Consider the following 27,128-nt stretch of genomic DNA (forward strand, 5'->3'; position numbering starts at 1 on the left):
TCCTGGGAAGGATACCTTTGGAATTGACTACAAAACGATCCAAAGCAGTATTACTACCATATACTAATGTAATAAGGGCTTCTTAGTTTCTTAGAAAAACTACGAATGTTTCAAGTTCAAGGCTGGTTCACTAGCTGGGATACACTGGCATAATACCAGCTGAAGGTCCAGCCTATTCTATTTAGTGCTGATGAAAAATGCCAGATCAACAGCTATGGTTCTTGAAACAAGAGCAGGCAAAACCAGCCATGAGCAATGGTAGTGTAAGTTCTCTTGTATCACCCTATAAGTAGATGTCAAACCTGACCTGGAAGGAGATGAAGGATCTTTGTCCTTGTGTAATCCTTGGCCTTTCAGACCCCTCACTGTAAATTATAGCATTTGCCTTAACTCTTACAGTCAAAATTTTTACGGAATGCAGATCCATGTGGATCTATAAATAGATGAGATAACTAAGAGTGGTTTCTCTTGTGCAGAGTTCTCACTTGAAGAACTCATTATAGATCTAATCCCATATTAGAGATGAAAACAATGTTTAGTAACATAAGGAGATTTTGGACACCTGCTGCAGGATGGTTGCCAGTAGTGCAGACATAAAAACTACACACTTTGCACCAGTTGAAGATACCCCTGGAGAAGGAATCCACTCTTACTGAATATGGTGGCCTAACAATTTCATTCAAGAATATGCAGGATGCATGGTCACCTTTTGCCATTATGTGAAGTTTCAAGCACTCTGAGGTACAGTGTTTTGTTAGAGATGGTCCAAAGCTTTCAAACTGAACTGTGCATTCATTATCTCCACTTGCACACAGTTAATATCTCTTGGCAGCACAGAGCAGATGCTTTTCTAATTGTTTGGTAAACTATGTAAAATGGCAGTTTGATAAAGGAGAACAATACTGAATCAGAAGCTGCTAGGACCAAAAAAGTATCATCTTTGTTTAGTTAATTCAGTGGGAATAAATAATAATGAAAAACCCCAAACAAACACAAGAATTCCAAGCTCTAGATAATGCTTCTGAACACAATCAAAATCCCCCAAATAAATTCCACTTTATTTTGAGCACTACATAAGAGTGCATACATCAGCTACGCAAACTTCCATGTTCTGTATCAAGTGTTCGAGGAATACAAACAATATTAGTAACCAGGGTTAATCTACAGGTTTGTTACCTTCTATGTGCACGATATATCTATAAAAAAAACCCTAAACAACAAGAACAAAAACAAACCCACAACACTGCCCTCCCTCCTCCAACTACTTTCTTCACTTGATCTATAGACAAAAGTGAAATTAGGATATTGGAATTGACAAGACAGAGATACAAGGCTAAACTGATATATGGTTGATTATATCTGTAAGCTGTTCTGAATACTGAAAACAGCAGTTATTAACTGAACTATCCAACTATTTGTCTGTACATGATTCTTTAAAATTTTCATTTCCCCATAGCTTTTTGTTTGTGAAGCGAATAACTATGTGCACTTAAAAGTTACTGTTATGTATTTAAATGGTACAATTCAAATATATTTGAATATTCTTTCTCTACCCTTCCTAGAATGAGCACTCATTTAAATCAGATATTATGAAAAGAGGGTGACTAATCCGAAATTCAGGTGTACCACCACTCAGGCTAGGCAGATTGCTAGTTGATCATGCTAAGATGCTCCCTTATCCATTATTGGATCTGAAAAAGAGGAGGATTAAGAATTATCTGACTTCTCAGTTAATGTGCAAATCATCTAAAAGCTCAGCTTAGAAAGGTCTTAGAAAGCCAAACAGCATGAAAATAATAATAATGTTTTAAGAATTTTTAATAATACAAATGTGCCACATCACAATTTTAGAGTGAGAATGGAGTTTTATGGTTTATATCTCAGGTGGTCTTTTTATCTCTCTGTTCCCGTTTCTGTAATTACATATGCAAGTCCTATAACTATTTTTAATTAAAAATGTTTATTGTAATTGAAAGTTATCACTTGGGACAAACTTACACTGCTGAAACTTAGTACAAAATTATATTACTTTCAGGCAATAGTAGACAACAATTTGATAAGTATCTTTGGAAATGAGTATTAATATTAATCTATCTACATTTAGCAAAGCAGGAGGGATGGAAGGAAAAGTATCTCAGGAAATACAGTTGTATAATGTATCTATGATCTTTGCAGATTTGTTAGTGTTTTTCTGTGATACTTATTTGTAGTATCTTTCTCTGCTCTTGGTTATGGTGAAAAAAACCCGTTACTGAAAAGACTAAAAGACTATTTTTTATATTTTCAAGGGACAGGAGAGTCTGTGAACCAGAAGGCATCTCTTAATGTTCCATCTTTGCATTTTAGGCTAGTTCTGCCGTTTGCTATAGTAGTATCTGTTTTATCATTTCTATCATTCCAACATGTATACTTGCCTTTCAAAAACTGTGAAAAGTATTTAAAAAGAGAAAATGCTAGTATTTCAAAACCCTATTATAATGTATTTTCAAATATGTCAGACACATCTTTGTTAAAATTAAACCAAGGATTGGTTTTGAGCGAATAGCCCTATATCCTTACAGATGCTGTGGATGGATGCATCTAAGCTGCTTATTATATTGATGGGTTTTGCTGCTCTGCAGCAAATGAAAACAGGCAGCTGCTTCCTCCATCAAAGCAAAAAGCAGCCTGAGTTTTTATTAAACGAGTGTTCATTTCTTCTATTGCCAAAATTCTTACACAAAACAAAAGAGCAGTTTTAGCACATTATTGCTTAACTAGACATGAACAACTGACAGCAAGTGATAAGCCTGTCTGCTTTTCACAACTGGTAATCATTTTTGGAATAGATGTTTTAATATAGTTGAATATAAAATTTTGTAATTTACATCTACAATGGTACATAAATTTATAGATCCTTTTTTTTTTAGCAGGCGAATGAAGGCTATAATCACAAAAGGTTTGTTCCAGTGTTGTTTAATTTTTAATAACTATTTAAAAACTAGGTAAAAAAAAAAAACACACAACACAATCAAATTCATTCTTTTGAAAAAAGGGTGTTAAAGACAATCATACAAGTAGGTTTGTACAGTTTGCCAATTTTTCTTACAGAAGAGATATGCGTACATTTACAGCTTTGACTTGTTACTGTATTTCCACATCAGTTCCACCGAGCCTCTTAAGTTTGCGCTCTAAAAGAAATTTGCAGATTGCAGACCATCATGTTTCCCTCCTAGTCATGAATAATAATGACAATGAAAGTGAGAGATACAGTGCTGAGGACATTTTGCCTAGGCTGAAGATCTCATACATATTTTTCAATGATCTGAATATCATGAATTCTGCTTTAGATTGAAAGAGAGACAAGAGTTTCTATAAAATGTATGTGCATAGAGAAAAATGGTGAGATGTGTTTCTCTTCATATCTTCTATTTCTTCTGGTGTTCTTGTAGCTTTTCAAACTCACTTATAGCATTCCTGCTGTGGAAAAGTGAGCTAGCCATTCTCCCTGCCTCAAATTACTCCTCTTCACTGGACTTAAAAGGTGGTTTGCCATGTGCAAAAGTCAGGTGCAGTAAGGTAGAGGTGTAAGGCACTACTCTTAAGGCTATTAAATACTTCTCTTTTCTCACACTGTGTGCATTTATCGCTGAAGCTGCTCACTCGGCAATACCCTTAGGGTAGATTTCAGAATGCAGAGCCTCAGATTAGACAATTGGACTTTCAGAACAGGTTAGCTCTTACATTGACACTTGATGTGGTCAAATGTCCTGAAGGGCATAGTACTCTGAAACTGTTCTCCTATTGAAAATCTGATCTCAAATTAGATTTTGTAGGGAAATAGTTTTACAGGCAGACAGCCTGCAACCAACTTGGTGATGATAACTCCACTTCCATCTGCTTCTGCCATAGGTGGGTGTAAAGTTAAAGTTGAGGGTGCAAGCTTGAAAATCGGGGGTTTGTGTACTTCACACAGAATGCAAACAAGTTTTTTCAGGCCTTTTTTCTTCCCTCACTAAGCAATTCCCTCTATTTCTTCGTTTTACAAAAGTGAAATGAAGAAATAGATTATTATGAAAGTAATTTTCTGTAGGAGGTTTCCACTGTTGTACACATGCATTCTGCGGCAGCTAAAAATTTGAGGACTTGTGGTATTAGTGCCTTATTACATGTGTTTGTATTTATAGCTTCAATACACATTAGGTCAGATCTTAGGTAACCTGGATTACTGATTGTCTTTTCTTCTCTGTCACATTTTGCATGGTGTGTGGACAGGTGAATGAAAATAAAATCTTTGCTTCCTGACTATACTAAGCAACAATTTTTATTATAAAATTATAGTGAAAAGGAGCTTGAGTTATGGAGTTTGAAGAATGTTGAGGCCTACGAGTATTTTCAAGAGCTATCCATGCAAACTAGCTAACTACAGCAGTACCATTAATTACAAGTAGTCTTTACTCGAGCAATTACTCAAATTAGAGCAACCATGTTATGTTACTAGCAAGGTGTGTTTGGCAGACAAGCACTGTGCATCCACTTTGTACTTAATCTTAATTGTGCTATTCATTATTTCATGTTGTTTCTTCGACTTGAAAAGTGAATTTTAGTGCTCTGCTGACAGAAGGGCTCACAATATTGGTTAGAGCCTCATTTTGAAACTTACTCCCAAATGCTATTGAACCTTGATTTTGACCCGCTCTTTTATTTCTCCAGGATCGTGCTTCCTGCTGTGCACAGTAGTGGTGATCCACACAAAAAATAACCAGGATAAATCACCAAACTTGCCTTCCCTTGTAACTTGAATATAAAGCACAGTCAGTAAGAAACAAGGTTGGATACTGTAAAATTATGATTGTAACGATGCTACAGTAAGAGTGGAAGGACATTATTCTAAATTCCTAGAATTCTTTGTGTTAAATTCCTAGAATAGCCTGTTCAAATACATATCTTAGTTTCAGGGATTTTCCATCCACTCTATAGTCTTTTAGCAGAGAAGATGGGGAATAGTTACCTTTCTGGATAGGTACTTAATTGAACACCTCTACAGAGTCCATTGTGCTGCCAGGGATTGTTCTGATCTCCTCCAATGTGTCTTGGTGCCAGGAAGAATAAAAAATACTTTTCTCAGGGTTAGAAAACAATTCATCGTTGTTCAGTGCAATTGTTGGTACTTCTTTTGAGACATTATTAATCCCTTTGCCCATAATGTGTTTTCTTTTTTCCTCTCACTTCAATGAGTATTAAAGCAAATAAGGTGAATTCATGTAGTCAAGAATCAGGGCATAGTAGAAAAAAAAGGTCCTTTTGAGAATATTCATCTGGGGAAAATGACTGACTTTTCAAATTTAAATTGTCTTTGCTTTCGAAAGTTAAGATAGGATTTGTAAAAAAATTTAGTTGAAACTTCAAATGAACAGGAAGACATCTATCTCACAGCTTAATAATGCAAATGGAAGACAAAATTTGCATTTTGAGATCAGACCTCTGTACATGTGACCATGTAAATTGCTAGGGAAAAGTGACAAAACTTTCAATTTGGCTTAGCTTGGAATGGAACTTCCTAATCTTCTAGCATGAGTGAAGCGGTTGTAAGACAGATTTACACCTCCTACTCAGAGCTTCAAGGTGACTGTTCACCTGTCAGTTCCAGTTGCCCCTTTGCTTCTTGTGTGTATCGTTGGCAGACAGCAGACAACAGTTCCCCTGATAGGCTGTCCCACTTAATGTAATCAGTAGCTACTGTGACTTCTTTGTACCTGTGGAGCAATGCAGACACATAGTGGCTCCAGTAATCAAATGTCTTCTTTAAAAAGACACATCTCAAAACTCTCCGCACTCTATCCTGAGAATTTTCTAATAACATGCTATCTTTTAAGAACTTCACATCAGATCTCAACATTGTTATCCAAATGTGTAACAGCATTCCTGAAATATGTGGTAAAGAGCCACAGATGAGAAACAGTAATATCTTATTATTTTTTTTTAATACTGGATAATTTATTTCTAATAGAAAATTCTCTGTAATATCATATGGAATTCAGCATTTTTAGATTTGGTGCAGAAGAATCAGATTTTTTATTCCTTTGGACATGTCGTGCTCCATCTAATGGTTAAAACAGTGCTTTCTGAATGTGATTTAGTCCATGTGGGTTGAAGGTTGCTTTAAAGAACTGTTTTGTCTTGGCTAGTGCAGAAGGACCTGGCACTTTCCATTAGCAAGTGCTGTAAGAGTTATAAAACCAACCTAATGTATGTGCTCTTAGCATTATTGGGATTTTTGTTAGTGTTTCCTCTATAGGAAAATTTTGGGTGTCTTTAGCTTATATCATACCTCAAGGTATTACAATGGTCAGGTGTTTTACTTGGCCTTCCCATAATTTCATTCTGTTTAAGTAACTTACTCTGTCACTGTCTATTAGTTTGGTTGCTAATGTGCTAAACTGGGGTATTTATCATGTCATCAAGTTCTTGTGAGGTAGATTCCATTACTGTGGTAAGATTTTATGGTAGGGCTGTAGAAATGGCTGCATTTTGTATGCCTCTGCATATGTAGTATTTCTCCACCCATCATCATATTATTTAGAGATAATGTTTTCCTATCCCTACTACTGTAGTAAATATGAAGCTGTCTGAAAGTACACATCATCACTCTAATGGCACATTTGTGGTGATCTCCTACTCCATCCTCATGGTGAAAGGCTACCTGCGAAGAGTTGAAATGCAGGCAGGCATTATTCTGTGAGCAGAGCCTCTCTCCCATGTCTTCAGACATGCTAAATCACAGTCCTTCTTGAGATTCTTCTATAAACACCAACACAACTTACTTGTTTTGCTAAAGATTCCAGTGTTTTTTAGCAATTACTCTGTTTCCACATTGTAGTTGAGATGATAAAGAATTTTAAAACCTCCAGTAAATTCTACAAAATATATATGTTTGCAAAAAGAAACTCTTGTTTCTCTCTGTCTGCTTCTACAGTGAAATTTTTAGTCCCTGTTTCTAGTATTTGTGGTATACTTACAGCCTTTTAAATGTAAGCAATATTTGGAGGCCTTTTGGTATTCTTTGGCTATACTCATTTAAATTGACTGTCATGTGTAAGTAGTTGCACATGCAAATAGGTACCCATCCAATGTTATGTATTTATAATCAAATTCATAATACAAAATGGGAATAATTTTATTTTAAATATGAAAGAATTATTTTAAATGTGTTCAAGGGAAACTTAATCCGTATCCATATGTATGTGTTTGCAGGAAATAAATTACACTTTTCACAACCTGGTAGTAGTTGTTAACTCATAGGAATTGCTGCATTCCAGCTGTATGTTTTCTAACAGAAGCAGAACTATCTTATACTTGCAACTTCAAAATGTAGGTCATTGTGCTGGTAAATGTAGGTCAGAGTGAAGAGGAAGAAGACAGAATGCAGACTCCTCCACATGGATCTTTAAGCTTATCCCTGTTTTGAAGGTAAAGAGGCTTACCTACCTGTTCAAGCACGAGAAGCTTTTCCTTTTACTAAAATTAACACAGGTATTCTGGCTTCTTGGCTTAGCTGGAAACACTGTGTGTTTGTCCATAGAGTTCATGGGAGCAATTGAGACCTGTGTTCATGAAAGACCTGATTCCTGCTTCTTTAGCTGCCAGCCACTTATATCATTGCTGAGATGGTACTTCCTTCCCTATGGGGAAGGAAGCAGGAAGGAGAATCCTGTACATCCCTGGTATCCGCCTGAAGAAGAACATTGTCTTTCCAAAGGTGCTTCACCCTTTTCTCAGCACAGAGCTATCTGACACACCTGCAGTTTCAGCTGATATCAACGTTGTAATAGTAGCAGGAGAAAGAGTGGTGACCCCTCAAAAGATTTACTGACACCATTCAAAGTGCCCTTTCAATAATAACTGTAGAAAAGTAAGAGACATTTGACTGAGGGTACTGAAAAGTCAGATGTTGAATGATTTTGCTACAGTTGACAAGTATTTTTAAAGCTCACTCAGGCTAAAAGTTTGCTATAAAAGGGTTGAGATTTTTTGTGTTTGTGGGCGTGGAGGCTTTTTGTGAAGCGAGATATAAGTATTATAAATGCTATTAAATTAGTGGTGTCTTCACTAAATACGACAAATAGCACTTTTATTGCTTGAATATACACCAGTCACTGCAAACTGAAGCATTCTTTATATTATACACTCAAATATTTAAACAGTTATTATATTTATTGCAAAATCTATCATTTTAGCATATTTCAGTGCTCAAAAGCATTGAAATGCTCAAAAGGGAGATGGAAAATCCTGTACAATTCTTAGTGTATGTTTCACTGAAGAATGGGTAGTCTTTTGTGAATATTTTATTTTAACCCATATCAAGTCTAAGTAAATGGCACATTCACAAACACCTCATCAGCCTAAACTGTCATAAATAAGACAAATAGCAATATTGATTTAGTGGTTTTGTCATGTGTACTCTATTCTTTTATTGTTACACAGATGTTATATGCAAGGTTTTGGCCAAATCCTGTCTAGGCTTTTGCTTGATCTGTGTGCAGACAACACATTCATAAGTGTTCAGTATTTAGCACTGTGAGTAAGGGTAATTTATCATGCTTACTCAGTGGAAAGGAAGAATCGTACATTCAGTAGTTACAGTCAGGCTCTAAGTGATTTAAAAGGAAGATAGTTTTTCTCTCAAACTTCTGCTTTTGTTAACTATATTGAGATGTTTTTAAAGTCTTGAGAATAAAAAGATGTAAAACAGGATGCACATACATAGCAAGCTGCATGGGAATTATTTACCTGTCTAGAGATACCTAAAGGATGCTCTCACTTGTTTTTAAGTTTATGAAACCTGTCTGTAGTTCATAATATTAAGTTTCTGTCATGTTAATTCATAAGGCTGTGTGTTGTGGGGGGAGGCTCCCCCTGCTTTTTACCTGTGGATAGACATGTAAGCATGTTATTTCATTGCTAGGCAACAACAGATGGAAAGCAAATACAACCATAATTTGGCTGCATTTGCCTTTTATTTATCCTCCCTTAACTCTGGAAACCTAACTTGAGCGCCTGAATGCAAGTCCGTTTTCCCCAGGCTCCCTCCAGCAATGGAGACTGGTGCCTGCAAGAGATGTGCAGGCCATGCAGGATCTGAGATGCCCTCTCCGTGGGCCACAGCACTTCACTTAGATGTTCAAGTGGGAAACTGGTCTGATGAAACAGTGAATTTCATGAATTAATGGTGTTGAAAGGGTAAATGTGCATGGAGGCCTCAAAGTCAATGACCAGTGTCTCCAAGTACTCACCACACTAACAATGGCCAGTGTAAGTTTTATGATGGAAACTTACAAAGTTATGAATGATACAATTATTCATGGGGGGGGGGGAACCAACAAAAAACCAACATTGCTGTTGTTTATTACCATGTGAGAACTTGAGGGCCTCAAATGAAAATGACAGGGAGGCAAGTACAAAACAGGAGAGGTATTTATACAGCACTGTAGAAGTGTGGTGCTTCCATGCTTCCTGTTGTAGGATGTCGCAGCTATGGAAAGTCTACCACAGTCCACAGAACAAGTAGAAAAATCCTTTGGAAAGTATTAAACAGAACTTTAAACTTGTGTCTCCTCTCACCCACAGGAACTTCTTGAGCCACAGCTAGAAATTATACTGCATTATTGCCCTTGTCCTGTATTTGGCCTTAGCATGTGTGCATGTGGCAATAATATGCATAAATATATTGTGTGTATCTATAAAGTAAATTTCTGATTAGTCTAGTTCTGATTAGACTTATTCTGATTAGTCAGGATGCAATCTGTGAAATATTCAGATCGCATGCTTAAATCAGAAATGTTCCATTAAAAGTCTTATTTGTTTCTTTATTCTATGGTATTATGACAGGTTTAGAAAATAAAACAGTTGTTAGAGGTCTGCAAATGGTAATATGTATTAAAATATTACTTTAGATAATAAGAAAATGTTCTAAGAAGGTGAATATCTTTGTTTTATAGGTCTCTGGCCATCTGAGGAAGTGCTGGCTTACTACTGCCTAAAGCATAATGAAACATTCAGGTACAGAGTTCAACATAAAAAGATATTTTCCAATCTATTAGTTTTATTGTATCTGCATGGTAAAGATTGCTATGATTTAAGTCTTCACATTAAATTTAAAATGTTCAAGGTGAAAGCATGTTGCTCTTAACAAAGAGTTCTGAGCTGCCTTTGGGTACTAATATTGCACAGCAAGCTTTCTGTTATATGTCAAAGACTTTTGATTTCCACTCAAGGCGTTTTATTTCACTTTGATTTTTGGGAAACAAAAGTGAAGCTTCGATCGATCAGTACTGATTGTGAAGGTCAGGAAAAATAAGATGGTCTTTAAACTAACATCTGTTGGGAAAGCAAGCAAAATATTACCTGATAAAATACATAATAATCACTGCTTATAGCAATGGAGGGATTTACACCTGTATCTCAGTGTTGTGAAACAATTTTGACACATTCTGCACTTTTATTTGCTATTCTTTTTTCACATTTTCTAAACTTATAGAAGACAGTTATCAAGGCTCCAGTAGGAAAAGAAAATCCACCCTGCATCCTCTCTTTCCCCTTGAGTATACAGAGCTTTGCACTTGGAAATCCTTGGAAGTTTCATTGTCCAGAGGATGAATGGGGTGCAAGAAAAGCCATTATAACAATGCATTTGGAGGCATAAATTGTGTTCTGAGTGAGGGTGCAAGGCTAATACCAAGTAAACCAGCTTGGAGTATACAGAATCCCTCAGTCTGTGTACATACAGTGTTGGTAAAATAACAAAGACCAAACTCTAAGTCCTTGTCTCTTGCACCAAAGCTGAAAGCGTATCGTGAGCTGGTTCCTTTAGCTTACTCAGAGTCCTGTCTGAAATCAAAGACCTGGCACCAAAGGGTACCCTGGTGCATTTCTACCTCGTCCACCACCTGAACAAAGCCCTAACACATCAAATTGCAGCTGCAGCTCCTTTCTCTGAGTTTGGTGGATGTGTGGCTTTTGCTGCCGTAGTGGTGTCCCTGTAACACTTCGCAGTCCAGCCCCATGCCATGGCTCATGTGTTCTGCTTGGGTTTAAAGGCTCTTCACAGCAAACCTCCCAGTGCTGCTCACTCAAAGGGTAGTTTCCTAGTTTGGTTATGCAAGCCTGGACACTCAGAGACAGCTATCACTCAGAACTTCCATGGAGGAAGTGGGCTGTTGATTTCTCAGGATTATGCCATCTCAACAGTTTGCTCAGATGAGATTTTAATTCTCATTGATAAATGTCACTAAATATTGCCTGAGAGAAGGATATAGTTTTAAAAATTTGCTATTTTTTCAGTGCTGATTGCACTTAAATGAATTGTATGCATAAATGTGTGTATGTACATACACACGTATATATGTATACTGTGAACATACAGATTTGCTTCCAAATGCACCAAAACCCCCACACTAGATACTTTCTGTGTTTATTTCAATAAGCATGACTCTTACAAAGGATTAAGTGGCTTGCAAATCTTACATATATAACCATATGCATATATTTTTAATATATGCAATGTGTGTGGTTTAGGAAAATAAAAACTTGTGTGGGGAAAACGCTATAATCATTCTATTTAAAGCACAAACTGCACATTTCCCACATGTGTTTTATATTCTCATTGGGTTTATGTACAGCTTGTTCCTCTGAACATTTCCATTAAATAGGACAACTAGACTTTTTTCAGATGAAATTTGTGGCATCTAAGAAAAATAGATCTGTTCCAGACAGTCAGCAAGCGTTAATATACAGTTACACAGCCTAGTCCACTGCCCTCGGTGAACAAAATACCAGCATCTGTATACTGATACTGATATGGCTTCCTAGATGCTCTTCCTAAATATCAGTGTCGAGTGAGTAGAGAGGTAAGACTTTCACATAAAAAAACTGATTTTCAAATGTTGGTATTATAGGGGACAAGAAAAGGTGTTCCCAAAAAAAAAAAAAAATTAAAGAAAAAAATTTGGTTAGCTGAAATTCCATTTAAATTCCATTTTCTGACTGTCAAAAATGTCTCAATGGGGAGGTATCTGCCAGCTGTAACAGTTGCCGCAGATTTAGCTATAAAGCAGCATGTTCCCAAACTGAGGCTGTGCCTTGCCCCAGATGCCGCTTCACACAGTTTCGGCGCGGGGTCAGCATCCCTCCCTCCTCCCCTGGGGCAGGCCATGGCTCTGGAGGACATTCTTTGTGGCTCCCCCTGCAAGCTCCCATCCGGCACGCTCTCTGCGCCAAATTATATTTCAGATGCACGGCTTAATAACAGCACAGTATGGTCTAAGTTAAAAGCAGCCTTTCAGCCCATGTATTCAACCCTCTGCTCGGGCTCAGTTTAGGCTCTTGACACTAACTTCGTTTAGTTTTCTGTGGCTTAACTGTTTGCTGTTCCCATCGTTGTTCATAACAGCATTGTTTGTAGGTCACTTGCAGTTTTAAGTGCTAATTGAAGGATCGGATTTCTTCATGTGTAACTGTTTTGTGGTATATGGCTTGTTTTAAAACTTTTCTCATTTTAATATAGAAAGGCTTTTAGGCATAACTATATGGAGAGATATATAAATAATATTAATTTCCCCATTTACTTCTCTAACTGTTTTTGCAAGAATGAATGTGGATTAACATTGTTATCCTTTCCTAACAATTATCTTTCGCTACTCTAGCTAGTTTAGTTCTAAAAGACAGAGCCATTGACAAGGGAAAAAAGGGAACCTTCTCAGATTTTTCAGCTCAGCGGTGGTAATGTTGCACTGAACACTAATGAGGGAACCCCCACTGATTTGCCTGCTTTGTGACTTTTCTATTTCATAATTATTTTTAAAACGCAAAACGACATGAGGTAGCCTAGTCATGTCTCTACAACTTCCTGGTAGCTCAGCTCTTACTGCAGATGGCAATTTGTTCTTGTAACATATATGTCTCTCTGACCATTTTCATCTAATTTGTATGGGTTCTACCATTTCCTTTCTCTCTTTCAGGGACCTTGCTGTGTGTGAGCTAGGGGGTGGCATGACATGCTTGGCTGGGCTCATGGTAGGTCTTTTCTCAATTCCAATCCCATTCAGAGGAAGAAACAAAAGGAAAAATGTTCCAGTGCCTCCAACTGCTGGGTCAGAGAACTGTCAACAGCCTCAGCTGCGGTCAAGCTGCAGAGTCTTGAGAGACCTTCTAGATTGACTTGCTTTCGTATCATATTGATTTTATGGTTGCCTCGATGAGCAGAAACATTTTACCTCTGTGTAGTCAATATCTTTTGTTGTGACATTCCAGGCCACGTACGGTCTGTCTTTCATTGCCATAGCCGAAGCATTTTTTTTTTCAGATTATAGTCCCATTTGCTAAGATACAGGAATAGCCTGGCGAATCACAGTTGGAGCACCATGATATAGCTGCTAATGTTTTGCCTGCATTATTACACCAACAAACATGATCCAGAGCTCTCGGTAATTAGATTCTTTTGAATTAGATTGGCCATTCAGGAGAGTCGTTCACCATTCTCTGGGTTCTGAGTCATGTATTCAGGAGATATTATGTAGCAGTGCAGTGCATTAGACAAGTTTTTATGTCTCTACAAATAAAAGCATATTGTTACACTGATTGGCATTTGACAAACCTGTCGCTCTTATACAATGTGTCGAGGTTACAGCCCAATGTGCGAGCATGTCAAAGCTCACAAAAAAATTACCCTTACAAAGCCATCTGCCTGCAATGCAAAGTTATATGAAGGGCATCAGGCAGTCAGACAGAAGCAAGCTGAAAGGCAGAGTGACAGCCTTGTATGATGGCTCTACTAGATAAACAGAAGCCCGCAAATGAAAGCCTCTCAGAATACCATCATCGGCTGTCACAATGCAATTACGGAACAGAATGATAGCAAGATAGAGGCTCCCGCAAATGGAATGATAAAAGTATTGACTGATTTGATTGAATGATTAAAATAATGCAGACATAAAATGAAAAAAGATTGAAGATTGTTACAGAGAAATAGGTGAGGAAGCATGATACTGAAGGCTTGTCACTCCTGTCTTCACTTCCACACAGACAAGCATATTTGCTCATTGTTTGCTGTGCTCTTTTTTTCAGGTTGCTATTTCTGCAGATGTCAAAGAAGTTCTGTTAACTGATGGAAATGAAAAGGCCATCAAAAGTATCCTTATTCAGATAGAAAACTGGTTTGTTGTGCTCGTTCCTTTTTACTGGCTGAGTAACAATCAATATAAAGACAGACAGCATGGGGTATATTAAGAAAAAGTCCTCAAATAAGTAATTAAAATATAGATGTAGAATATGTCGAACAGAGCTACAGCTTCCCCCACAATAAATGCCACATTTTCTTCTTTAATTAAAAATGTACATGTTGGTATAGAGCAAGTACAGTAGTAAATATTTGTTTTGTGGTTGAGTGCTGAAAGTCCTAGTGTGTATGCTCCACGTTAGAGGAGGTATAGCAGTGAATCAAGCCATTAGCTCCCCTTCATATATCCATTTTGCAGAACTGGATTTATTTTCTATTATTTTTTTTTACTTTCAGATACTAATCTCTTAAAGCCAGTATTTGTATATTCTCATAGCTTACCCAGTGTATATTGAAATGCATGGCTTCATTGTTGCTGCTAAGTTATAACTGCCCCCAAATTACCCATTTAGTGTGCTTAATCAATTATCAATTTATCATTGTTTCTCTTGATGTAAGACTGTAAAACTGCTCTGTCCCTTGTAGAAAGTATTTTATTCGATTTCCCATATTAGAATAAATTGCTATTATGCCCTTCTAATATGAACACATAGTTCAGAAAATTGAACTAGACTTTGGCTAAGCGAGAGAATGAGTGAGCATAATTTGTGGCTACATTAAATATCCGCACAGAACAAGAACAGATATATACAGTGAATGCTAATAGCCCTTAGAAATTGAGAGGGGGGAAAAGGAAGATATCTATTTGCTTTTGTTCCTTGGTAATCTTTCCATTTGCATTTTAAGGGACACTAGGTTTTCAGGTTTTGGCCACTGCATCGTCAGAATTATTTAGATCTGAGTTTTGTGTGTATTTGAGAGCTAATGAGTACTTAGTGAAAAAACAAGTAAGTTAAATTGCACTTGCTGACTTAAAAATTGGAGGCATTGCAGTGTGGTAACGTTAGGTACTGCCTTTAAGACCTTCTCTGGGGTAACTGAGGTAACTGTGATTACTTACAACACTGTAACAATTTAATGGAAACGTCTAAGCCTAGATCATATCTTTTAAAACTTGAAGGAAGCTTTCGTAGATGTCTTTTTCTTGAAAATACAAGTTCTCATTTGTGGTCCAGGGATTCTAATTTTGTTAAATTCTAGTTTGTTGTACCCCTGTCTGGAGGAGGAAGTATTCTTTATTCTGTGTATTTTAATCAGCATCACCCCTTCCAGCCTTTCTTCTATGTCATTATGAAGCTGAAAAATGTAGGAGAAAAAAGTGTTTCAAAACTAGCCTAACAAAACAAACCCATGTTTTATAGAAGGACGGGTATTTAACAAAAGGTCATTTTACCCACAGAAAGCTTCAGGTGAGCTCAGTAATCATCAAGTCGGCACATATCTTGCATAGCAGATTCCATAAACATACCTGAACTTTTTTGAAATGTAGAAGCCTTCTATAGCCAGGAAAATTGGCGAGTGCTAAAAGTATTCACTCAGCCTTTGGAATGAAACAAAGTCCTTTCGTTCCTGAAAAAGATACTGTTAATGTCCTCTAATTACCACACCTTGGTTTTTCACGGTGTGTTTTAGGAATATCTTTTATATTCAAAACTCTTACAAGAACTCTTCATCTGTATTCACTCAGTGAATCCCTTTCAGAGGAGCGATTGGTGGAAGGCTCTAACAGGAATTTATGTTTCTTTTTTAACATTTGGTGCTCTGAAAGCTCAGCATTCAAAGTGCTTTTATTGTGTTGGATTTTACAATGGGCTTAATATTAGCAGGGTGCCAAAGTGCAGCAGGCTAAGAAGTTTACAGTGTAGGTGCAATGTGTTCTTAAAAGTGCACGTAATAAAATTTATCTTGCATTTTATGTGTTTTATGAACCTTGGTAGTGATTTTATGATGTCTTATGGTCATTTTCTTTTACATTCTTTTCTATAGTAACTGGCTATAACAGAAGTTTAGGCTAAATTTCGATCTGTTCCAGCCATGCCATACTCACTGAAAACAGTAAGAATTTTTAGTGTAATTGGAAATAATATTTGCCCCCAAATATCACAGACCAAAATGATGTATTTCTGCTAATTTTTATTATTTCTGATAGTATTTTTAATTGTTTAGCACACCAAATTAAATTAACGTGGGATAAAACACTGTTTTCCTTTCTAGATTTTGCTCTTCAGGAATAGTTAATGCCTAGTATTATGCTTTTTATGTAGGTATTATAGATTAAAATAATCTTGTTTAAAAATTACTGTTTACATCTTGCCTTTAAATTTCTTAGGAAGCTTAAATTACATGCCAGTCATACTATAATACCCAAAAATTACTTTCCAAAAAGTAAAAGTGGTTGTCAACAAAAAGGCAAAAAAAATCACTGTCAGAAGCCAGGAAATCACCAAGCAAGCCTGCTAATTATTCTTAATGGGCAAGATGAGCACATTAAGAAACAAATGAATACATCAGTGAAATGTAATTGAAAATCGACCTGGCAATAGTGCATTGCATCTGAGAATCTGCCTTTGTATTATCATCATCATCATAATTATTGTTGTTTTTGTTGTTGTTATTGCTATTCAGTGAGCATAACTAACAGCTTTGCTTTGTGAAGTCTCAGGCTTTTGAGGGTTTGATTTTTCTTTTAATTTTTCACATTCTTCGTATTATTCTCCATTTCTTGCTGCCACGTGAAGCATTCACTATGTATGTTTTCAATATCTACATTAGGATATGTTATTGAAATATTACAAGATAAAACATTTTATGAATACGTTAATTTCAGATTCACTGTTGTCATTTTAACCATTTCACTGTGAAATATGTAGCTGCATTTTGTATTAATCAGTGGTCTTATGCATGAGGTTTATGGAAGTTTTTAAAAGGATATTATTATTTGAGTTACTAATCCATTTAAAAGACTTCACTCGAACTCACTCCTTGTGCTTATCATGGCCAGGTTTTAATTGATTAACAGATCATTTATATTGCAAAATCAATAAAATAAAGACAGATGCTATTGCTTTTTCAGCTTCATTCAAAACTTCATTGTTGGTTTAGTGTGTTTTATCTTTCAGGATCATTTAGATAAAGAAAGTATTAAAAAGAAAATACTGCGAATATTCAAGTGAATAATAAAGATATGTATAGGCAAAGTTATCAGATTAATTCTTCTTTGTAATTTTGGGTGATATACATTCAGATACATTTTTCCAGCTTGAGTAATATCTATGAGATAGTCATGAACAACAAATTCTGTTTCCTCAGGACACTGGAAGCATCTATACATGCAAATCCAAGGATGAGGTTCATTTGTAGTAAAAGTTGTCTCCCATTTCAGAGTACCTTCTCCCTTCCCTCTGTTTCACACTATGCACTAGTGATTTGAATTACTGTCTGAAAGCATCAACCATACAAAGCGTTGTTGCAGTGCACTATGATGACCATTAAAATATAGTGCATGGATCTTTCAGCAGTCCTGGGAAATTTAGGTTAGAAAGGTCACGTTCCGCCTGAATATCTGAACACATGGGCTCATAAGTTATTTTTAAAAGCTAGTGTTAACATGTTTATAACAATTATTAATAGTTTGTCTCAGTTACATAATTTAAGTGCAGTGTAGCTAATTTATCAACAGTGTTACTTCTGACTCTTCTTAAAACAAGCAAAGAATGGAATTACTTATGCTTTCCTTTTGCTTCACAGGCTATTCATTACAACTTCTCACTGTATATTGTGGAGAAGATTTAAAAGGCATGTCCAAACCACAGAGATTGTTTTAAACCAGTTTTCTGTCATTCCATTTCTGGCTTTTGGCTTCATGAAATATCAGTTGTCTTTTCTTTTACATTGTTTGGATAGAGGCTTTCCTAAAATAACTTTTCTTAAATAGCAAGCTGTGTTACAAAGGCCAGATATGTGATTTCAGCAAAGTAAATAGAAAGATACAGTGATATTTTAAATGAGCCTGACACTAGTGGTCCATTTTCTTATGAAAACACTTGCAAAGAATTCAATGTATTTTGAGCACCTAGAAACATCTTCTAATTAGCATCAGATTTCTTTAAATATTGACATCTTTACCAAAATTGTCCCTTTGAGATCATTTTTTATGTTTGAGAAAGAATAGTTTAAACATGTGTGGATTCACACTGGTGGGTGACATTTAGTATTCTCACAGCTTTTAGTTACTTGCTCCGCCTTTTCCTTCCAATGACATCTTGCTACCCACTAATGATTATGAAGGTTATCTTTCTAGGCATAGATGATTTGGGACAGCTTCCCTTGCAACTCTTCATTGACAGCACTTGCTTTGGCCTGCCTGAGTGGCTACCCAAATTTGTTACCTGATCTTCCAAACTACCAGAAGCTGAGACATGAGGCTGAGGCCCTGTTGCAGTACCTGTGGGGAAGAAAAGACATTTATTGCTTTCCACTATCTTTTATGGTGGTTCCAAACCATTCTCAAGAAAGCCAATGGACTAGAAACTCCCTTGCCTAAAGGTTAAGGTGCTCCCATTGTGTGTTGGATTTCTTATTTTTGTAAGCAACAGTTGCCTTTAAATGTATATAAGGTATGGGAAGTCTTTTTCAGTTCCTTCTATAGTTACAGGACTAGCAGTTCCTTAACTGTAAACAGTGGAGATAGATAGGCAACAAGAGCAAGTTGCTGTTTAGATATATGTGGCTGATGTGCTGGAGTGGCAATGTAAAATTTATGCTTCTGAAAAAAGACTGACTCTGCACAGATTAAAGAAGACTAAACAGATAAAAGACATTATGAAGGAATTAGCAATGGAAAAAAGTATTTATTATTATTCTTATTACTGATCCAATTTTGTAGATAATTCTTAACAAATATGCTGCAGATGTAAATGAGATCATCACAAGAAACCAAAATGCAGGAGTATTTAAGGCTCAGAAAGTGTCAAGCTGGTAAGATTCTACTAAACTCTTACTGATTCTTGCATGTCATTGTGCATTTAATGTGAAACATGTTCAAATGTGTGAAATTGTGACCTATACCACTGATGCTGACATCATGTATGTACACATGGGTAAGTGATGCAAGACAGAAGTATTGGAAGTATTAAAAAAATGCTTTTGAGCATAGCAAATGCAGTATGATTAATATTGGTGACATAAGCTCTCCATTGTATTTTTTTAACGTATTCTGTGTCTCTTCAAGCTGTGATTTAGTGCATGGTTGAAATTTGGCTGCTTCAGAGTCAACATTACTCATTGTACTGAATGAGGTTTGGGATGAGTGTACCTAAATGACTGGCAGGTTTCATCTTAAATAGCTCTGAGAATTCAGGGTGGGAACAAATCCCATTTGCCCTTGGGGTGGATGTTGTTGGAGTGTTGATGGGAGGTGTTTTGGTCACCCTGTCTGTGCAATCAGTATTGTGTTGTCACTGCAAGGACAGGGGAAGTGTGGGAACCAGACACAGAGTGCTGAGGCCCTTCTCTCATTTACTATGTCCTAGGTTGCAGGGCACACCCAGAATGTGTGTTGTAGTGCACCAGCTCTGTTGTCTCCAAGTTATCCCCCTAGGCATGCTCTGGAGGATGAGCAGTGTAGAGGTTCAGAGAATTCAGTTTCAGATAGCTTACAGAACTCTTCCTGACCCACCCTGTAGTATCTGGTGCCACTGAGGTTAGCTGTTTAACTGTGTATTTCATTAAGGCACCTCCAGGTACAATATGGGCTGGGAGCAGCTGAAAATTTGAAGTGTGTTCATGCCTTGTAGTATTGAAAGTTGTAAAGGGCTTCATATTCATGGTATCAGGTTAAGAATTAGAATATGCTTTGAGATGGCCACCTAAGAGCCAATAGTGCACTCTTGTTTGTGTGTCTGAATCTTCCTTTTTTTCCTTTTTTTTGGATGATTCTCATTCCAGAAAGGTGCTCAGGCCTTCTCAAAGTGACAAAAGTAAAGCTGAAGAAGGGCTGAGAAAGGCAAGCTGTTACAGCAGAATAAGCTTATTAACATAGGGGGTTAAACCCATACAATTTTAATGGCTATCATTCACATCATTTATCCCCATGCTTATGCGGCCATTCTGTGTGGGGAAGTTCTTTTAAGTGAGCACTTAGGGTTAGAAAAATTCTGCCTTCATTAGGGTGTATGTGCATATAACTTAGAGATATATCTCTGCATCCTAATAAGTGCCTGCCAAGTAGACAAAGGTCACACAGGCCCTAGGAATGGTCTTTCAGGTTCCATGCTCTGAACGCTTCTTGTGAGCAGTCTCAGGTCTCATCCCTGCTGAGGAGAGGCTATGTGGTACATCCATCCAGAAGCTTAGATGTTGTAGATTTCCAATTGCCATGTACTTTATATGAAATTTCAGATTTCATCCCTTGTCAAGACTTCAAACCTGGTCTTTTAGATATCAATCAAAATCACATTTTCTGCCCTGTCCTCATTTACATTTATCTAATGCTTAAGGTCATTTGTGATCATTTGAGTGTATTTCAGCATATGGAATCAGTGAATAATAGATTTCAGCCTCACGCTGTGAAGAAAGATTGTGTTTTTACAAGACATGATGTTGTTTACTGGGTGTTAATAATCACTAATTAATAAACATATCTAGCCATCATAAAATGTTGTCTTTTAAGGAGTAAAAATGTCAAGTGTTTAACTTCTTGAGTGCAATAGCATTGGGGGCCTTATTTGCGTAAATAAAATAATTAAATTACAACATAAAGTGAAGTACTATAGGATCATTATAATAAACACATAATTTGATTTTTAGTTGTACATTCTTAAGGCTTTTGCAGATTTGTTGCAACAGTGTAAAGTTTTATTAAATAGATATTCAAATGACTCTCTAATTCTCAATATAATGATCATCTTGCGCTTCTCTGTCATATACATTAATAGTTTCTTTCTCCTGTCAAAATTAAGGTTATGCTCTGCTTAGTTACTTGAGAAGTGCTAATGGATGGATCAGTCCTTCAGATTCAGTAATGACATGTGATGAAGGCAATAACAGAATTACTTGATCACTTCTCAATGCCTTGAAGAAACTAAAAGGCTGATGTAAAATCTGAAAAATGCAACCCTGATTCACTTTTCCTACAACCAAAGTTGTATATATAATGATAATGGGGGAAACCCACAAGGAAATGTAGTGCTTTGTAGAGAAGAATGCAACACTGGCATGCAAAGTGACATGAGGTTAGTTCTTTTACATTGATCAGAGCTTGCAGGTAAATTAATATAGTGATATATTTAAGTGTATTACTGCAACATTAATCTGGAGAAAGCATGTTCCTCATTTAAACATATCCTTTAAACACTGTCCACACGTGCAACTTTGCACAGGGACTCGTGTAATCTTACAAGATTCTTTCCATATAGATAATTCAGAATAGACCCTTCTCACTGCCCCTTCGTCTCTTGTCAGGATCTTGTACTCTTTTCCTTACATGTGGAGCAGAAATTACCAGTATGATAATCAGTTTGTAACTGCTCCAGACATTTAAGTCTAGACTTGGAAAATATGCCAAAACATGTATGGGGCAAAAAGGAATAATCCAGTATCAGCCAAGAGAAGTTAAGATTAGGACAACCTGCCATACACTTATTTCTTTAGATTTATACAAAATGCAGTAGACGAGCACTTATCTAGCTCTCTGCCAACTCTTGATTATTGTTTAAAAGTACTGTAATGTAAGCCAAACTGGCAGTTTGTCATTTTATGTGTTATAATATAATAATAGATATTTAGTAAACAGTTTACTTCAGTAGTGGGTATACAGTTCTATTTTATTTTTAGCTTCCATGGGTATGTTCAGAATTTCTTGCTTATACTTACTGGAAATAGGTACAGTAATGCCACCAAGTTACTAATAATGACTTGCCATACTAAGGTGTATTAATACCATGTATGGGTTTGACAGTCATTTTTTTTTACAGTTCAGAAATTATCCATGAATTGCATTGTAGGCCACATAACTTAGCCTATGAGTTATCCTGATAGCAGTCATTTGTACCATCAACTGTTAGTTTGACATGCATCGTATCATTGTCTTGAATGATCACTGATGATAAAATGACCAATAACAGTATCAAGGAATCTCTGCTCTTTTTCTTCTCTTTTAATGTTAAAATCTTCCTGAAACAGGGACTTAGACAGTAGAATTTGCTGTTATTACAAATGTTATTGTTTTGCTAAGAATTGTCTTAGAGAGATTACATTCCACATAAGAGTGTAAACAACTACATCAAGAGAGAAATGCTTGTGGTGTGATGGACCTTTTGATTTTATTTGATTAGTGGTAATGTATTGGATATTTTGTTCATTCAATGGTCGACATTAGAATCCACATAAAGAATGTATAACCACATGACTAAAAGTGACAACTCCTTCTCCTTAAAGTTTAACAGGTAGGTTATAATCTTATCCAAGAGTTTAGTGTTCCTTAGAAATGTAATGAATTTATAAGCTTCTAGAATTAAAGCTAGAAAGGAACTCTTTCTAAAGACTAAATGGCATCAGTGTAGTAGTGGATGTCCCAATGATAAAGCACTGAATTATAATATCCTCATTCCATCTTTGCATTAATTACATCTTTCTCTATAACTGTCAACATGTGAATATTTTACCTTACTGCAGTGTTCTTCAAATATGCCAGCTTTCTGATTTCAACTGGTTATGCAACAGGTTACATCAGTGTAGGACAGCCTTAATAAAGACTCACTTTTCATCTATCAGAATGATCCAAATGTTGCTAAAGTCAAGCTTTTTGAGGACATATTTATTGCACTTTTTGTGTTTGTCAGATTAGCAACCCTAAAGGAATTCCCTTCTTCCGACTACTTTTCCAATCTTCCGACTACTTTTCCAACCCTCTTGCATGACAGCATCTGTTAGCAAGGAGGGAGCTGCCAAAAGGAATGTTTCCTGCTCTTTGGTAAGGAAGAAAAGGTTTCTGGTTCCCATTCTCTTCATTTGATCACTTCATGCATGTGTGGGAAGAAGCATTGAACAGTCTGTCTGTTCATGCCCATTGTGAATTTGTAGCACTCTATCACAGAAAACCAGCTCAGGTGGAAACTATTTCCATACCTCTGATCATACTGTGTTTTGTTCCATTATTTAACCATGCCACAACTCTTCTCCAGTGGCTGCCTACTTCCCTTAAATGTTGTTGGTGAGGGTCTTTGCCAGTAGTTTTTGAAATCAGAAGCAGCCTGTGTTACCCAAATCACCCTTATCTGAATACTTTGTGACACCTTTGAAGAGCTCAAGGTTTATAAAGCAGGACTGCCTTTTACAGAAGACACATTAGAAAAGGCTTCTCGTCTAGAGTGAAGTGAATTCTTTGTAGTCACGCAAAGAATTAATTTCAGATCTCTGAAATGTTGTTATCCTCTCCAAGTGCTCATTCTGTGTCCTGATTATCTTGGCAGGAATATTTAGAGCAAAAAAATAAGAGCACAATCATTTTTGGCCTCTCTAATTTTATTATTATATTAATTTTTTCATTTTTCTGACCCTTTATTTGGGTGCAACTTCAACTTTTGGAGGAATGACATCTTGTTTCAAATAATCTTTTTTTACCATTTGGTCATTCTAGCTGACTTTCATGAACTTCCAAGCCTGTCCTATTTGTGTATCTCACCCAGTTATGTTGACTTAATAGAGTTGCAATTTATTTTAAGTTGCACTGTAGCTTCATTGCCTTCTTTATGCAACCACATAAGAATATATTAAAAAAAACTTGAAAAGATAGCAAGCTTTGTAGGGGAAATTCTCGCTAGGACTTTAAAGGAAAATGTCCATGAGATGTTAGAAATGAACTTTATTTATTTTATCCCTATGCTTTTTTGGATGTTCATCTTTTTAGCCAGCTTTTGCATTGTGTTCTGGTTCATGTTGTTACCATTGAACCTTTGTCTACCCTTCCTTGTCTGCCTTGGCTCTACCTTAATAGGCAGTCATTGAGTACCTTCTGCACACTTTCTCATTGACAGGCGCTCTTGGCTAATCTTTGCCACAGACACAGGAAAGTTGGAACAAAGTTTAAGTTTTGGCAAAATTATGCTTATAGTGTTATCTTTATTTAATTCATTAATCTTCAATTAATATTCAGTTATTTAGATATTAACCAAGGATACTGAAAATGAGGGGTTCATGAAACAGGCTTAAAAGTGAATCAGGGTCTGGAAAGGAGAGAGTTAAATAGCTCTGTTTACTTAACTTGTCAAAGAAATGACTTGATTGTTAAGAAATGAATTGATTTTGATCTGAAAGTCTTATGGGGAAAAAATTATTTAATAGAAGATCACTCTTTAATCTAGCTTACAAGTACCTAACAAGATGTAGAAATTGAAGCTAGACAAATTCAGTCTAGAAAAAAATGAGATTTGACAGAATGATAATACAGTAGAACATTTTTCCATGGGAAGTGATAGCTTCTTAAGCATTGAATGTGTTTAAATCAAGTTCAGTATCTTTCTGAAACGTGTATTAATTTCCTGAGATACATGGGCTTGATATAGAAATTTGAAATCTTGGGTGTTTATTATGGTCCCTTCTGCCCTCAGAATTTAAGCACTTGTGAATTACATCTTTTCTGCTCTTTCTCATTTTTCCTCCAGTTCAGTCCTTCTGGACCCACCTGTTTTGCTTCACATTCTTTGGTTTTTCTTCTTGTTCCCTTGATTATTCTCACCATTTTCATTGATAAACTATTTTCCACAGGGCAAAGACTGCCTTCTTTTCCTTCATGAAACAAACTTTTACAAAGCTTTCATTCACTGATCCTACCAGTAAGGTTGTGCCACATGGGCTTATGCTGTCTCGCATTTTGAAGTTATGTCTTTTTTTTTTACCATATCAGTCTGAATTAGAATGTAAGAACTATCTATTTTGTGTGTAATGAACTACATGGACCTCACTGAAAACAGTAGTCAGTCTCCTAAATAAGAACTGAATTAGAATGTATTGATGTAGAGGAGGGATGTGAACAGGCAAATTTATAAACACCAGTGGTATTTTTTTACTAATAACATTTTTATACAAGATATTCTCACTGAATGTGCTGAATGTTGGGCTGTGATGTGTCTACAAAATGCAAAACTTTATTCTGCAGCAGTTGTATTTACATGCAGTGTATTTATTATGTCCCAAAAATTTAGCAGCTTTGGGTAAGCAGCAAATGTGTAAGTGTTAGAACTTTTAGAAGTGTTAGAATTTTTTAAGACAAAACTGTAATGTTCCCATCTGAATTTTAGCAAAATACGTTGTACAAAATAAGAGAGAGAGAATATGTTCTCAGAATAAGGATAAAGGAAGCGTGTAACTTTATCAGACACTTTTAGAAAGACAATTGTAGGCAGGAAAACCTAGGGAGAATCATAGAATCATAAAATATCTCAGGTTAAGAGGGACCAATAGCTGGTTGTGGTGGGGTTTTTTCTTTTGCATTACCACATAAATATGATGAGGTTTCATCAGGAATTGTTGTACCAAGCATTGTAGAAGCACTGAGCAAAAGGGCGGTTTCTGTTAAGTCTACAGTCTGAGACTAGGGATAGATATGGTGAGGAAGGACAATGAGGGTAACTGTAGTTGGCATGAGGGACAGAGTTGGAGGCACAAGAACAGCCTAGCCTCTTTTCAGTTTTTGTAGTGCTATTTTAATGTAGCTTCAGGGATAACGAAGTAGGTTTGTGAATGTTCATGGATAACATGGCGGAAGACAATCTTAAAGCTGCTTGTTTGAAAAGTGGAAGATGTAGGTAGGCTGATTAAAGAATGGAGTTGTCCTTTCAATACTGAATGAGAGAATAAAAATATGGAAGTAAACTCTTGTGAAGCATTTGGAAAAGAAGACTTACAACTTACCTGAAGGAGTACAAAGAGGTGACAAGATCAGGGTTGTAGGCAAGAAAAACAATCTTTACAGCAGCCTACTGAACAAATATTTAATAGAGCAAGATGTCATTTTCTTGAGTCTAAGTCTCTTTTCTAAGAACAGAGAGAATAATATGGTGATGTTAAGATATAAGTGATGATGCCATGGTCAAGAGTTGAGTGGCTAGATAAGAAACTTCTAAGAGATGCTATGCAGAGTGAATAAGCAAAATCTGAACAGAGCTGAGGTATGCAAATATAGAGGAAGGTCTGAGCTAAATCTAGATTACAGACTAGAATTAATGGTTATGTCCAAAGGGATCAAGAAAATGATGTAACAACAATGCCTTGTACTTTAGAGTTGATGAGCTTCTCACTCATTGAGGCTGTGAAAAACAGAGCTGTGAGTGGATACACAGTGTGAAGTCCAAAAATGGGTAGCTGGGTTTAGCTTCTATGGATGACATAGCCCAGAAGTAAAATTCAGAGGGAGAGATTGAGGTGGAACATTGTGAAATTATCAGGAATGTGGGAAAGCTCTGAAGATATTCTTTAGAAGAGCACATCCAGTGAGAAACAATTTAAAAACCCAGACAGAAAATAGTGGAATTAAAAATCTAATGAATAGCAAGATCTTACTTTGCTGCAGAGAGAAGGATCCAGAAGAATGGGTATAAAGTGCAGATTTTGAGCAGTAGAGTTTGACAAAGATAGATAAATGATGTGGAAGTTGCCAAAACCTGTGAGAGGATTATTAGAAGGAAATGTCCATCAGCAATCATAAATATCACATTCAAACTGCTTAGAAGTCTGAGAGGAAAGGGAGAATGTTTGATGCTGTACATCTTGTGGTTGAAAACTTAACCTTGGTTAAGGTATGCACTTGTAGGGAATGAGATAATGGATAAGAATACAAAGTAAAGTGAAGTAATAAAGGTAAAAAAGGTAGAGGTGAAAGAAGGGGGAGAAATAAGAGCAACCTAATGAGAATATAATGAGAAAGATGGGGAAATTATAGTAGGCAAATGTGCAAGACTCTGCAGAGGAGCTGTAATGA

The 27,128-nt window shown here is 36.4% G+C and overlaps 1 protein-coding gene across 1 annotated transcript in view; it reads left to right on the plus strand.

The window, feature by feature from the left end:
* CAMKMT (calmodulin-lysine N-methyltransferase) overlaps positions 1–27,128 on the plus strand; it is a 206,118-nt gene that overhangs the window by 152,708 nt on the left and 26,282 nt on the right. The window contains exons 4-7 of the mRNA XM_034060861.1: positions 9,978–10,038; positions 12,996–13,050; positions 14,101–14,164; positions 19,063–19,129. Of these exons, the coding sequence (XP_033916752.1) occupies positions 9,978–10,038; positions 12,996–13,050; positions 14,101–14,164; positions 19,063–19,129 (247 nt within the window). The remainder of the gene's footprint in view (positions 1–9,977; positions 10,039–12,995; positions 13,051–14,100; positions 14,165–19,062; positions 19,130–27,128) is intronic.

Source organism: Melopsittacus undulatus, chromosome 3 (assembly GCF_012275295.1).
Source record: "Melopsittacus undulatus isolate bMelUnd1 chromosome 3, bMelUnd1.mat.Z, whole genome shotgun sequence".
NCBI classification, from domain to species: Eukaryota; Metazoa; Chordata; class Aves; order Psittaciformes; family Psittaculidae; genus Melopsittacus; species Melopsittacus undulatus.